Source organism: Setaria italica, chromosome II, assembly GCF_000263155.2.
Source record: "Setaria italica strain Yugu1 chromosome II, Setaria_italica_v2.0, whole genome shotgun sequence".
Classification (NCBI taxonomy): domain Eukaryota; kingdom Viridiplantae; phylum Streptophyta; class Magnoliopsida; order Poales; family Poaceae; genus Setaria; species Setaria italica.
The window spans coordinates 30,193,402-30,208,831 of NC_028451.1; the positions used below are offsets into that span (position 1 = coordinate 30,193,402).

General features: G+C 47.3%; 1 protein-coding gene across 2 annotated transcripts; it reads left to right on the top strand.

Annotated features, from left to right (window-relative positions):
* The first annotated feature begins 311 nt into the window (after positions 1 to 311).
* On the top strand, positions 312 to 6,930 carry LOC101767658. 2 transcript variants are annotated; one of them, XM_004956729.2, is made up of 15 exons: positions 312 to 582; positions 1,185 to 1,275; positions 1,371 to 1,455; positions 1,553 to 1,637; positions 2,080 to 2,149; positions 2,823 to 2,892; positions 3,163 to 3,208; positions 3,288 to 3,339; positions 3,468 to 3,536; positions 3,776 to 3,981; positions 4,085 to 4,159; positions 4,871 to 4,940; positions 5,013 to 5,093; positions 5,373 to 5,452; positions 5,557 to 6,930. In XM_004956729.2, exons 1-15 carry the CDS (start codon positions 374 to 376, stop codon positions 5,666 to 5,668), a joined length of 1,401 nt encoding a protein of 466 aa, XP_004956786.1. In that variant the 5' UTR covers positions 312 to 373; the 3' UTR covers positions 5,669 to 6,930. The 2 variants fall into 2 exon arrangements, with proteins under 2 accessions (XP_004956786.1, XP_004956789.1); XM_004956732.2 differs by having other exon boundaries at positions 3,288 to 3,312.
* The last annotated feature ends 8,500 nt before the right edge of the window (positions 6,931 to 15,430 follow it).

Here is a 15,430-nt window from a genome sequence, read left to right on the forward strand (position 1 = left end):
CATTTGGATATCTAGCACAAGCGTTCCATATTTATCCTGAGAAAAGAAACCTGATAAAACAGAGCAGAGAAAACGCCAACCTTATCTCGAAACCCACGTTCTTTTTCCTAGAAAAAAAAAGGTTCCATTTCCAACATAGGATATCTAGCACATGTGTAAGGATTACTGTCCGCAAGGGTGGCCGTGGGCCCAAGGCTGACCGTTACACTAGAGAAAGCCCAATGGGCCCCCACGTTGCTCTCGCCGCCACGGATCGCACGAACGAAAGCGGCACCCACTCACTTGTTTCACCGCGCAAGCCGAAAACGAGCGGAGAGGGAGGCAATGCCACGGCCCACCGTCAGATCACGCACACGCGGCACATCGCGCATTCATGGCACGGGGAGTAACGGGCGACGCCGGGGGAAGCAGCGCCGCCGCCGCCGCGGCCGAGCAGGGGAGGGGGGCCGCCGCGCCGGCTCCGGTTCCGACGTGGCAGCGGGTGCGGAGGGCCGGGCAGGGGGCGGTGGCGCACGCGCTGCTGCTCTGCTTCACCGCGCTCCTCGCGCTCAAGCTCGACGGCGTCGTCTCGCTGTCCTGGTGGTAAGCCGTAACCCTGTCCTCCTGCCCAGCCCTCGTGGAATCCACATCTTATACTGTTCAAGTAAGTGTTGCCGTTCGTTGGGTCGCGCTAGTTCCCACGGAAATCCGAGATGAGCGCTTGGCTAAAAGTTTCTGATTCAGTGATTCATTGTGAAATTGTATGCCATTTGGGGCGTCTAGTCTCGTTTTGCAATGGTGGTTGTGGAACTTAGACGACAACGGACAAATGAGTTCGATGGTGCGTGCATCCTAATGTATATGCACCTTGTTTATTTAAGTTATTATAGGAAATGATGCGTTGGTGATTTGATACAGTGGACTGATTGAGGGAATTGTGAAATTCCTGCTTTGTGAATAGTTGGAAGTTAGCTCTTGCGTGTTATACTGAGTCAGGGTACGGATACCATCCAAGAGCTATAGATGCTGAGACTTTGGGTGATGTAACTTATGCAGACACACGTCCAATTTGAAGAATCTGCAGTCATCAATGTCGCAGTGTGTCATAAAGTTGCTAGAAACACCGAAACAGCTTCAGCACACATTTGATGTTATTCTTTCATGTCTCAATATTGGAATTCCCAAAATGACTACCAACACTGCAGGGTGCTTTTCATCCCTCTATGGTTGTTCCATGCTGTTGCTGCTCGATGTCGATTCTCGCTACCTGCTCCATCAGCACCTGAAAGTTGTCAAGTGCGTTTTCTGCTTTTGCTTTTAAAGTGGGTACCTTCTTTCTGAAGTTGGCTTTGGCTCGCAGCAAGTTAATTAGATCATTTTCAACTGTACAGCAGGTGCCGTGCCATTCCATTGTCGCCACACCCTTGCTAGTTGCTTTTGAGCTGCTTCTCTGTGTTTACCTGGAAAGCCTCAGTGGTGAATTCACTGCTTACTGTGATTTATCATTTGGTTTGTTTGTTTGCCTTCTTCATTGATTGTTTTTCACCTGTCAGCTGGATTGTTCATTTTTCAGGTCATGGGGATCCTTTCATAGATTTAAAGCTTGTCTTCCTTCCACTCTTGGCTTTGGAAATCATTACACTGGTTGACAACTTCAGGTGATGACATAAAAACAGTGGAACAATGCAAATTTCTTATATTGATATTGAACAATTACATTACAACTTCTTGGCATATACACATTCTACACTTCTCCTTTTACATTTTGTACATCAGTAATCCAACGTGTACATTGTCACCCTAATCTGTAGGAAATTCTTTAATACTGCATATATAATCTTTTCATGGTGATAGTCTTTGTCGCACTGATCATTTTTCACTTGTAAGTGCAAACTTGCCACTACGATTTTTGTACTATATGTGAGTTCATACCAGAAAATATTGCTATGGTGTGAACAAAGAACCAGGCATTTGAGGTGAACATTTCTTTTTTTGTCACTTGACAGAAACCATTATGCAAAAAATCACACCTATTATTAGTGCATGGTTGTTTGCACAAATTTTTTACCTTAACTCGTTCGTCTTTTTTATTCTCAATAGGATGTGTGGTGCTCTAATGCCTGGGCATGGAGAAACTATAACCGACGAAGCAATTTGGGAGAGGCTTCCTGTAAGAATCTAAGACTAGATTCAATCTGTGGTTATCTCTTCTCCCATTTTATTAGATAAATATGACCAAACCGTTCAGTTTTAAATCCTGTCCAAAAGTGCAACTTCATGATAGAAGTTGCTATTTCCAGTAAAATTATTATTTTTGTTATTTTTTATTTGCATTGTTTGGATCAATGTTTTATATTAAGGACCAGTTTGTGGTTGTCCTATTTTGTTTTTGTTGTTGAATCTAATTAATTATGGGAATCATTACCTTATGTTAGTACCACCATGCTGTCTGGCTCCAAAAACTATGTTTTTGAAATGGTTATGTATTCAACTTAGCAGTTGAAAGACATTCTGCTAAACTAAAGTGTCAGCAGATATCATATCAATACAACTACAGATTTTCGGTTAATGTAAGCCTACAGCTTTGTTTTCGCAAGAATCTTTTTAACCCATGACTTGTTAGAGGTACCACATTGGCAACAATGTGTCATTTGAGCCATTGGTATAGAATTTTACTGCATGATTCGATTTAAAACTACAAAACCATGTGTATATGGGTACCAGCAACAGCTATTTCTATACATGATGGATGACATTGCTTGAGACCTTTAATGTTGATAACTAGATGCCCTATATGCAGGCTAAATATGTAACTGTTACTAACAACTTCATCTTTTTCATAGTACTTCTGGGTTGCAATTTCCATGGTATTTCTACTAGCGGCTACTTCACTCATGCTTCTGAAGTTATGTGGTAAGCTATACGAATATTATGTAATTTATAGCTGCTGTTCAGAAGTTCCAAAGTAAATGACGTGACTTGGCCTTTTTTTCCCTTTCACCTAAATGGCTTACATTTTATGCTGGAATACTAGAGCAAATTCTTGAGGATTCACTTATTTATATTTTGTATTCTCTTGTATTAAACTGAACCATGGATGCAAGTTTCATAATCTTTAACTATAGGTGAGAGTACAGTAGTACCTTTTGACTTCTTAACTGATAGTTACGCTGTATGCAACAGGTGGTGCAGTTACCCTGGGGTGGTGGGATTTATTCATTAATTTTGGGTAAATACTTTTTTCTCCATTTCGAATCATGCTTGTAATCCCTTCAACTGTCTTACTGATTATTTGGCATCTTGTACAGGATTTCCCAGGGCTTTGCTTTTATGGTATGCACAAGATGGTCAAATCCAATGGTCGGTAGACATTCAATCCTTGGTATAACAATAAATTCACCTTACATGGATAGAGAGTGCAATTGGAACAGCAGCATTCCATTTTTTTTCTCCAAAAATGGTGCTGACATGGACTGTGTGGTCTGCAGGACATTGGTGGCCCTGTATTGATAATTCCTATAATAGTTTTCCAAGTTCTTCTTTGTATGCGCTTAGAGGTCTGTTCAACTCCATTTTCCATATGCTTTATTCACTTTAAAAATATAGGCTGTCTATTATACTTTGCTGTCATTTGAACTTTGATAACTTGCACCTAGTTTTTTATGTCTATACATAATCATTGTGCCTTTTGAGCTGTCATAGTTCTTTTCTTGTGAATATGTCATCTAGTGCACATTTTATCCCAATGCTATTTGTGTGCAGTGCTAGTCTGAGTACCATTTCTCTCTGATTGCAGGGCACCCCATCTAATGCACATTTTATCCCAATGCGAGCTATTTTTCTGCCCATAATTTTGCTGCAAGTTGCTGCTCTATCTTTTGCTATTTGGAGATTCTTCGACAGGCTTCTTACTAAACTTCAAGATGGAATTATCAGTCAAGGACATATTTCTGTGTCTTCGAAAGTTAATGAGCTGTTTATGATGATACAATATGGTTCAAGGTTTTATTTGCTCTTAACACAACTCTATCAATTATGTGTTCAAATTGCATACCTACTGCAGGTGTTGTACATTCTGAGTTTGTTCATCTTCATTGCTGACCAGGCTCCTTCACTGGTGGTCTATTGATGAAGATAGCAGAGAGGAACAGGCTCACTTATGCTATGCAAATAACATTGGGTATCCACTGCAAAATTCTGATTAGTTGTATTTGTATATAGACACTAGACATACTCATTACATATATGCTTGCCTTAAAAAAGTCATCATGTATGTCAATATTTTGGATCTATGGATCATAATCACTGAACTACCCATGCTATTTTTTCTATGTGTAATGCATTATGCATCATTGCAACTTAGATACATGAAAAACAGTAGTCTATGGGACCATAAATTTCTAGAAAACATTTTTTTGTTGTGAAATGCTATATGGAGCTCATGGCTTAAACAGAAATTGGCTTATTGGTATTATGTTCTACCTTTTTTAATTTGCTTGGAGTCTGGGTAGAGGTTGTTGCAGGACAAGGCATCATGGTCTCATGTGAGGAGATGGATTTTCCTAGCAGAGAGAAGAAAGAAAATGACAGGATCAATGTTTGAAAGAATGTATCACTGAAAGCCCATATATAAATATAAAACACATATGGGAGATCCCACCTATGCTCAGATGGCCCAAGATGTAGAAAGACAACCTAAATAATTTCTAAAAACCAACTGCTTGCTTTAGTCGATCTTGATAGTGATCCTTTTGAAGTTATGAGTCAATTTAAACCCACTGTTTGATACTTCGTTAAGAGAGAGGGAAGGAGGGAGTTCCTCGTATGCATTCTAAATGCTTTCAGGTCGCGTAATACTTTCAATGACTGATCTCTTGTTCATTATCTGCAGCTATAGTACCTTTTGCAGTTATCCACCAGAGGTGGTAAAAGAGATGCCAAAGAAAGTTCTTGTCAAAGAGGTTGTTTCTTCATACTTGCTGCAATAGCTTCCTTGTTTACATGAAGCTAATAGCTCTTTTGTCCTCTTCCAGGTAGAGAGACTTCAACTAGCCTTGGAAGAGCAAACTGAAATGGCAAATCATAGCCAACAGCAGTGTGATAGGCTAAAAAATGTACTGTCTGCTATCCCCTTTTCTAACACACTGATACATTCTTTGCAGTTTTAATGTATTCATGGATCTCTGAAATGGCTATCTCCATCCGTCTACCATTATTGGAATTATTTGCCTTTCAGAATGTTCAATTTATTCAAAAGGCTGTACCATTGTCATATAGCTTGCAGACATTCATCTATTATCACTATAGGATTAATACACACCAGATGCTTCCGACTTATTTTTGCTAGAACCTTTTCCTGAACTAATGCTACCAAAATATTTGCATGAATGCAGGAACGGATCTTGTGCCGAATTTGCTTTGAAAGAGACATCTGCATTGTTCTGCTTCCCTGCCGCCATCATGTTCTATGCGAGTTAGTTTGAATGCTCATCCTGATATGTTCACACATTCTGGATCTGTTCTTATGATCTATATATACATGATAATTCTGAAGTTCTCCATTTGTTCCCCTTGCAGGCCCTGCTCTAACAAGTGCCAGTCATGCCCAATTTGCCGATTGATCATTGAGAGCAGGTTATCTGTTAATGATGCAGTATTGTCAGCCAATCCATTATGTGATGCAGTTTAGAAGTCCACATGTTGGCAGTCGGTTCTAGGGTACCGACTTCTTGTGTCGGCAAAGATGACCCACATTGATTCCTATCGAGGAAGACAAGTTGTGAAATTCTTGGTATGAAATTTGGAAGAAAGTGAGGATAAGTCTTCTATTGTCAGATCGGAGTACAAGAAAAATCAAAAGCCACACTGTACATCCTTCTGTAGTGATATGACACAAAGGAAGTGGGAAGCGTATGAGTTCTTGAGCTCTTGGATTGCACATATATATAGCCAATATCAATAACCACTTAAATAACTGATCTTTGTTCGGCCAGCCATATATGACATCTGGCCAGTTTTGTATAGTTCCTGAGTGAATTCTGCTAACAGATGGACGGAGAAACCAAGAAAACATGTGCAAACTGGAACTTCAGGCGGTTGTCACTAGATGTTCTTTGGCGTTCAGGAAAAAAAAGCAAATCTCAGTCTGTTCTACTTTGACAAGTTTATGAAGTTGCACAACAATGGCTTCACCTTTCCCTAATGGAGTTTCGACATGTAAACAGCTTACATGCATATGTACAGATGCGACAATAATGTCTCTGTCAATTTTATCTCCAAGGTATAAGAGCATTGAGCTTTCTCCTGGTCATGTCAAATAATGAGAGCATGAGCATCTATTGTATGCGCATGTCATGTCGACCCTCATGCGTCCTTTGTCCACCGTACCAGAACATCACTTTGCAGTACGAGAATTGACTCTCAAGTCAATATTTGTGGCTAGCCACAACCTACACCTCTTTTGTCACGTTGCTATGATTTCGCATGTCTTGTGGCCTTCAATCCTCCGGTACTCTTTGGAGATCTCCGCATAGCGTCGGAAGGACAACCGAGATTGTGTGCCGGTGCCAATATTTGCGAGGAAGTTGCTAGGTGCATGCTCCGCATGATCGGCAAAGGACTGGTCATTCCATTTTTGTCATCCTTATCCTTGTTGCCTTCATGTGTATGTCACCTTTGTTGCTATAGTCCTGCTTTTGCTACCTCTGTGTGATGATATGCGTCCTATCCAGAATGCGATGGCAAGCTGGTGGCAATGCAGATAAGAACATGTTTTCTTGGTTAGCTGAGAATGGGAAAATGCTAGTGCACCATTCGATGAATCAAGGGGTGTGAGTGTTTCGGCTATTTTTCGAGAAGTTCGGCTATTTGTTAAGGATGTGAGTATCTGAGCTGACTATTCAATCTAGAGGTTGTTCACGGCTGAGTCTGCTTTGGCTCGGTTGAGAGACATGGTTTTAGTGCAATGTATAATGTCATCTTATTCGGCCTTTGGATTTCGAGTGGAAACAGAGAAACAAGAACAGCCAGCCCTTTTTCGTTGCCTCGTGGTGATCCTGTAGTTCCTTTGTCGCCATCATGCTTCCATGCCAGACGAACTGACCAGACCGCCATCCTTTCAGGCGGATTGCGTTGCCGCGCGCGCGTCGCTGTTGCCTCTTTTTTCATGCCCACACCGCATGATCGGGCACGGGCACGCGTGGCAATTTGATTGCCACCCATGCATGATCGAGCACGGGCCTTTGTCAGATGGGACGCACCGGCGGCAGGTGCAGAGGGGAGGATCCAGGCGAGATCCTGCGCGCCGCAGCACGTTTTGCTTCGGCGTCGCGGCGGAGGAATGGTCAAGCAGAGGGCAGGTGCGTCGCATGTAGTTAGGGCCAGGAGGTTTCTTCCACTTCCGATCCACTACTACGATGACAAGGCATGTGAGCTGCGGCCACGGCCATGAGGTGATGATGTCTTCTCAGAAATTGCTTGGCCATGGCCGGCCGGCAGGTTGCATCGCGCACGAAACGTCGTCGTCGACCCACAGAAAATACAGTGCTGTCGTGGTCCATGTCTATGTGAGCTGCGGCTTGTTTGGATAGATATAGGGGGGTGACGGGATCCAGCCATTCTGGAGTGGCCGAATGATTGTTGCTGGGTGGTTCGGTTTCCTCGCCGTCCCCAAGGGTTTGTTTCAGCCTTTCGATCGGGTCTACTCCGATCCTTAACAATAATCGGTGAAGTCTAGTGCGGTCTTTGTTTATCATCTTGTTTCCGTTGGCCAACCACATCCGTTCTGTTAGAGTATATGCATATTGAAGTGACCCGATATGATCCGGCTGTGTTATGGTAGGATAAAATTGGTTAAAATTGATTGATTGTAATCTCCTGGATAGTTTCCATCACTGTCTCTAGGATTACTTGAGATCTACCATATACTACGATAAAAAAAAAACCCAAGAGGCCGAATACAAGCCACATCATCCAATATTTGTAGTATTCATCTCCTCACACGTTCCATGGCCATCAGACGGTCTATGATGCGCTACTGTTCTTCTTCGTCTTCCTCGCTACAGCCATCTTATGCTCCTCTCTCACTTGACGCACCCACCTCCCACTGGCCTACTACATCCATCTTCAACAGCTCACCCACCGCCAGTCACTAGTCTAACCACTCGACTTTTAAGCTCCTCCAGCCTGCTGCCGTCACAGCCCACCAGCCATCCTTTGCCACGCCCGCGGCAGATAGCGCTTTGCCTCCTCCGTCAAGCATGGTACCTCCCAAAGGTGCCAACTCACCACATCCGATTTTTACCCATGTGAACGAGAGAAAGAATCTCATATATGGATCCTTAAATCATATGAGGCTAACGCATGGGGCTATATAAGTACAAGAGCTAGTGTTTGACTCTAATTGTTGGAAGACATGTCTCTTACACTATCTCTTAGGCATATGAGCTAGTACCAATGGAAGAGGCCTAAGTCGGGGCTCCTTCCCCAAATAAAAAAACGTAACTTCCCCTCACCATTTGACCTAGTTTCGCCATCATCAGTACATCTCCTCCTCTCCGGGCGGTGTTGAAAAACAATGTTATTGAGTTTCTTGTAACTTTCAACACCCTCGTTTCAAAAAGAAACAAAAAAGAAATTCTTGTGATTTTAGGCACCCCAGTCTAGGAGATATGAAAAAAAATGATGTCCAACTGATTCTAAGGCCGTATGGCTCCTTGAGCTTGCATGGAATAAAAAAAGAAAGAAGAATGAAAGTTAACTAGGGAGAGAGACATCCACCGTAGCACTGATAACATAGACGATGAGAATCAAATCTTCGTTGGCTAGGTGACAACTACATCTTCCTGCCAATAATATATCGTTCAACTTATTCTTGTACTTAGCTACTACCACAAGGGAGGAAAGGGAAGAGATCAATAAGCACGTATGCTCGTTACTGGTTTCCTCGACACGACACGCCAGCCAGCCACTGTGTACCGTGCGCGTACGGCGTGTGCATGTACATGCATGCACCGGCTGCCGGCCGGTCGTGTCCGGCCATCATCGAACGACGGATGGACGCGTCGTGAGTGGTCGTCGCTCGCATGCCGGCCAAGCGATCGAGGCAACTAGGATGGAGCCACACCCCTGTGGTGTGTGAAGCTATAGTACTATATATGTAGCCTGCAGCCTGCGCATGCGTACGTACGCATAATGCGTGCACCAGGTAGGTGGTAGCTGGTAGGCTCCTCTTTCTATCATATCGTTTCCACGCCGGCGCACTGTGGTAGCTGCCGATACATACGTTTTGCGCTTGCGCACGTCTAGTCTTGCTTGACTCTGGTGATCGAGCACGGAGACGACGGGCGAAGCCAACAGTGGCGGCATGCAGAAATGGGAAGGGCAAGGCCAAGAAGCAACCGGATCGGAATCGGATGCATGAAGATGTACTAGTAGGTAACTACTTTCTACTACTAGCTGCTACCGGATGACCTTATCATGTCGTCGTCCTTGTTGCTTTGCTTTTTCACCATCTGCATGTGCGTGCGTACGTACAACGTACATACCGTTTCCCATGGCCTGATGGCCATAGACCTTCCACCGTACATGTACGTGTATATTCGTGCGACGGTGCGAGGGAAATGGACGGTTGCGATAGCTCACGTGGCCACAAAAGTGCATGTGGTCTTTGCTTTCCCTAGCTTAACGCACGTTCTATGATGTGTATGACTGAGATAGCTGGGCTTTTCTGGGGTTGGAGCCTGGACATTTAAAGTACAAGCATACATGCACGAGATGGCATGCATGGAGCGGCAGTGTACATGCAGAGACCAGAGAGGGACAGGCCAGGGAAAAACAAACAAACATATTCAAAGGCTGGGGGATCGGAGTTGTGAGCCGCATGCGCAGAGGGCGAACACGGGTGAGATTCTCCGAGGCGGGGGGCGGCCCCGGCCGTCAAACGACGACTCAGGGTACGGGCCATGTCGAGACCTGACCGGGATCGCCAGGGTACGGCTGCTGATAGCTCTCGAGCTCGCGCCCGCTGCAGGGCATGCATGCAGAGATATGATGCAGCGCTCGCTAGCTAGGGCTCGGCCCGATCGATCGAGATCATCACTGGTGTGTGCGCCTGCTGCTGCTCCCTGCGTGGCCCCTACATCGCAGCAGCTAGCGCGTGCAGGACCGGCGGCGGCGGCGGCCTCGCCGGCCGGCCGGGAGAGCTCCCTGCGATGTCCTGACGCGGTGCTGCTTTCAAGGAGCGTGTTCACTTTATTAATAAGCTGATGAGTGGACAAGCCTATATTTGCCCTACTTTTTTTTTAGAAAAAAGAGGGGAGGACTTGATCTTGCGCTATCAACATAGTCATTTTTTAGAAACTGTAAACGTTACCCTAGTAAGGATGGTCCAAGATTGACGGCGGAAACGTGCGCGGAGAGCGCATGCGCAGTGCTCTCTCCGACCTATACGCATTATTCAACCGGACCCGATACCAACCAACTGCAGGATGCATGTAGCACGTCGATGAAACAAATTAAGAGGTGCCACATGCCTGCGCTCACATACTGAAAGTACAAAACCTGAACATGAGTTGTAGAGCTATCTGTTTGACATGTTTTTATTTTAAAGTATTTTGAACTAAATCTACCTGAATAACCAAAACTAGATGAAAAGAGAAAACAAGCAGAGAGGGAAAGAAGCTAATAGGTTGCATGAGTGTTTCATGCACGTACGATGATCATAACGACTAAAAGCCATAGGTGCAATTTTATTTACAAAATAAGACTGAACGTTATCAAAGCAGCATGGGTTCAAAGGACAGTCGTATGTATGGATGAAATACGCTTGGTATGTTTGAGTTGGCCATATCCAAGGTACGCGTACGTACGCGGGCAGATGAGGAGGCCGACGGAGCTGGGGAATAAACACGTATTGATAATTGACACACGTATGCGTTCTGATCTGATCTCCTATTTGATGGTGCCTCATCTAGCAAGACCCACATGGCATCGAGCTCAGAGCATCTAGTAGTTCACCGCATACATCAGCACGAGGAGTCCGGAACTCTGGATAGAGATGCCGGATCAACTTGGCCATCAAGCTAAACGAACAAATATAACTTGAGTTACAGATATTCTCCAACAAACTTAGCGGCGGCCTAGGGGATTTTGGTGCGGCGTGGTGCCCTAGCAGGTGCCTATGTAAAGCCCCATCTTCTCACGTCCAAGGGGGCTGATCTTTTTTCCATCAACCAGGCCTACTCCTTCACGTAAGAAAAAGGAGATCTTTTTCCATCCACCACAGGTGCCGCCAGGAGAAACAAAGGAGACGCAGTTCTTCCCATCGAGCTCCTGCAAGATCCTTTTCCATCCACCAGGCTGGCCCTACCTCTCACGTCCATCATCACCAAGTTTCATCCTCCGTCGCACCTCTGTCCAGAGTCAAGTCGAGGCCGGTGAGCGCAGCAAGAAGCGGCCATGGCACCTCTCTTCGTCTTTGGTGGTACAGGTTGATCTTGGATTCCTTGTCTATCCCTATCACAGATTAGATGCATACACACGGTGGGGCCATCCGCTCATCTCGCCACCGGCCACTCGTCTCGCCGTCGGCCGCGTTGGAGTGGCAGCAGAGGAGTGCGAGAGATCGGATCCTGGCGGAGGCGTGAAGTCCATGGCCCATGACGCCGCCCGCGCCGCTCGCTCGTCTCGCCGCCGGCCGCGTTGGAGTGGCAACAGAGGAGCGTGAGAGGTCCGATCCTGGAGGTGGAGGCGTAACATCCATGGCCCACGACGCCGCCCGCCGGTGGTTGGAACCTGATGGAAGAGATTATGCCTCGGAAGATGGAGACGACGCCGCGCCTACGGTCGGAGACACTCGCATGTGCAGCCGAGAAGATCGATGCTAACCAACATGCAAGCAGGAGGAGGCGTCTCATAGGGCCATGCTGCCATGCACGTACGTGTGTGTGCATGCATGTGCACCAATGAGCCAATCAGAGAGTGTCTCGTGAGGCCACGCTGCCATGCATGTACGTGTGTGTGCATGCATGTGCACCAATGAGCCAATCAGAAGGTAAGGAAGGCAGCCGACCATCTTCGTGGTTTCCTGCGGCTCGTCGGAACGTCACTCGAAGATCATTGCGACCGTGACGACTGACCTTGCCGTGACGTCTACTCGGCTTCAATGACATAACTGTGCATACCCAACCCACCACTGCTACGACTACCACGCGCCGTATGATGCCGACAAGGACGAACGACGTGGGCGGGCGGAGTTGATGTCCCAGCTACGCTACACCGGCTCATGGACTGATGAGTCCATGGATGATGCCGACGCCATACCCACATCAAAACCACACATTCATGGAGAACGTGAAGCGAAGACCGAAGATGACGACCACTGTAGCGGAATCGGAGGTGCTCTGCAAGCTAGACTTGCGGAGGTGATTAACTAGGAGCTTTCTGAGGTCTTAGGAACCAGAAAACCATGTCGTCCAATACAAGATCGCTGTCAGCAAGCTATAGAGCGTATAGGGACTTGTATTTATTTTTCTGTAAAGATTAATAAAGTACTTGTTCCTACTTTTTATTTTGTGTACTTAGTACACTGGCATGCTCGCACTATCCCCAAGGGCAGAAAAATCTTCGTGTGATTTTTCTCCTCAAACAAATTGGCACGCCTGATAGGACATGGTTCTCCTCCCATCTCCGCTGCGCCGTGGTCGTCATATTTGTCTTCGCCGTTCTCCAACAACACAGCATGATGCATGGTGTCCTTCGACGTGGAGCCACCCTGACGAGAGGCCCTCTTCTTGCAGGAGGACCATCTGAAGCTATCAAGACTTGGGTGGTGTGCATGATCCAGTTCGGGACGAACGCGTCGGTGCTGATCCCCAAGCAAGCTGGAGGACTCATCACCAAGACCCAAGCGCCGCCCACAATCCAGTGCAGGCAGCTTCCCACCACGACGACAGTCAACCAAGCTGGAGGACCCTCTGTCGCCGTCAACACTCAAGCCCTGCTCCTGCTCAACTTCGGCCAGTTCCCGGTGGCCATCTTCGAGCACGGCAACAAGACCTACATCCACTCGTCGCAGGACTCGACGAAGTTCTAGAAGTTGCAGTCCAAGAAAGCTCAGAAGCGAGCTGCTGCCAAGGCCAAGCGAGAGCGTCGAAGCTTGATGCTTGAAGCACGGGCTCTCTTGAAGAAGTCCGTGGTGGCTGATCTCAAGGGAGATGTCCAGGTCGCGCAATGACTACGTGCCAAGTCAACCAACAAGCGCACGGGAGCTGCGACCTTCTGTGCCCCTACAGCATCAAGCGCTGAAGAAGTGGCTGCCCAACTGCGGAACGCACGAAGGTCGAGCTATTAGAAGCTTTGGAGGGTGTGTCTAGCAACTTGTGAAGATACATGTTTTTTGCTCATCATGCCTCTAGTCCTCACCCTCTTCGCAACTACCAAAGGAGGTACTGCAAGGTGCAACGACTTCATCAACAAGTCGCCTCACGTATGGCCCATAGCACAGTCCCAGAAGAGGACTGGTCACTTGACACCGGCGTCCTCCTCGACAAGGTGTTCACCTACCCCAGCACACTAGAGGCGTCATACGATGTTTTCCCTGACGAGTGGGCACACGAGCCAGTCAAGATCAAGGACCTGGTGCGACGTGCAATCATGCACGAGTACTGGAAGAGGAGGCGCTCAAGCAAGTAGTCCTGGCTTCTGAGACCCACTGTCTCCTTCAGCAACGACATGCCGATTTGCCCAACTGAATGGGTACCCTGCCTCTATGTGAAGGCGACTGAAGACCCCTCTAAAACGACTACCAGTAGGTTTGCTGTTTTGCAACCTAATGAAGAGCACGCAGCCCAAGATGGAGCTGTACGACAAGAGCTATGTTGACTCCAAGACCAAGTGGCCCAGCTCAGGAGGAGGCTTCGAGATCAAGAGGTGCCAGAATCCTCGGCAACTCGATCGAGAAGCCGCACAGAACGACCTTGGCACTGCGACCTAAGTCGTCATCCTCAACATGAGCGCAAGACCTTGGCACCATGTCGTGGATCTCCACCGCTGGACGTTGCCCAGAGGAGGCAAACCACCTTGCCTCCACGTTGGAACCAGTGGTCAAGACATGAAGATCACGCCGCGCATCCTCGCCTGACGCAACAATGGTGAGTTCGCGACTCTTTGCAAGGTTGGAGGCCTCCCCAAGCATCGTCTTCCCCAAGATGTGAACTCCAAGACCAAAGGCAGTGTGAAGATAACGTGCCTACTCCGGCAGCACAGCAAGTTATGCTGGAATGTCAAGCTCCACCACCGGTCCGGCATGCGCCCAGTGAGAACCAGTGCAAGCGCGAGAGACGCCGGAGGAACCACTATGTGCTATACTGCGAGCTTGAGGACTTGGTGCTTAGGCACACTCAAGTCCATATCCAGCCCAACGGGGAGCACCACCAAGAGAGCAACCGCATTTGGTTCCGCATCTCCCCCAACCTTGAAGCTAATGAGAGGTACAACTACCTCCTCAACCGACTCACCCCGAAGCCGCGATGGACCAAGACCGGATATGCCGAGGCAAGGAAGGCAACCCCATTTGAAGAACGCCCACCGGTCATCCTTAAGCGCGGAGAGGGAGAAGGACGAGCTAAACCAAGCATGACTTCCTTAGGAAGTTCACAGGAATAGTCTGCCTCACCTATGCCCATGGAGGGAGTCGAGCAGTCATCGTCCCTGCCAAGAAAAGAGCTGCTTCCCCGAGCAACGGCTGACACCACCCTTGTACAAGATGTGGCGCCACCGCAAGCACTTGCTGCTGTTGGCCCCCTCGGGGTGGAGCAAACTGTCGGAGCTTCTCTTCATGAGGAAAAGAAGAAGTCGGGAGAAGACCCGAAGAGTGTAGTCATGTGCACAAACTTGGTAGCATGCTCAGGGGATGAGTCCGAGACAGAGTGGGTCCCTCCTAAGGTGACTCATGATTTTCAGCTACCCCTCCGATGAGGAAATCATGCCAAACCTGAAGGCAAACTTCAAGAAAGCATTCATGCCCCGACTAGGCGACATGCGCTCGTGGTTCAAAGGTGCCGAGGAGATAGAAGACTCGGGTGTAGCCAAGACGCAGGATGAGGCAAGGACTTTGGTGCCTTGCCTTCCTATCACTGCAGGAAAAGGGTCCCTATCGGACGGTGACAAGGTGTTAGCTTCGGATACATCCCCATGGTGCTACATCGACATCACGTCCCGACTTCCCCAAGATCCTGAAGACCTCCAGTACATGGCAGATCGCAAAGGAGCTAGCACGCGGCTCAAATCCATTGCTGCCCAGAAGCTGCATGGTCTAGCAGTTGAAGAAGATGGGAAGGTTGGAGACCCGCGGGATGGCGAGACGGCAAGGGACTCTGACTCCTCCTCGTCGCTGGAGATACACGACCACTCACCACACTATGATGAGCTCGCCACGTCTATCCCTTTCGAT

Excerpts from the sequence above, each read along its gene's own strand:
- LOC101767658 (XM_004956729.2), top strand. The coding sequence starts at position 374 with ATGGCACGGGGAGTAACGGGCGACGCCGGGGGAAGCAGCGCCGCCGCC. Across the intron at positions 1,276-1,370 it reads CAGCACCTGAAAGTTGTCAA|CAGGTGCCGTGCCATTCCAT; the intron begins GTGCGTTTTCTG and ends TCAACTGTACAG. Across the intron at positions 1,638-2,079 it reads ACACTGGTTGACAACTTCAG|GATGTGTGGTGCTCTAATGC; the intron begins GTGATGACATAA and ends TATTCTCAATAG.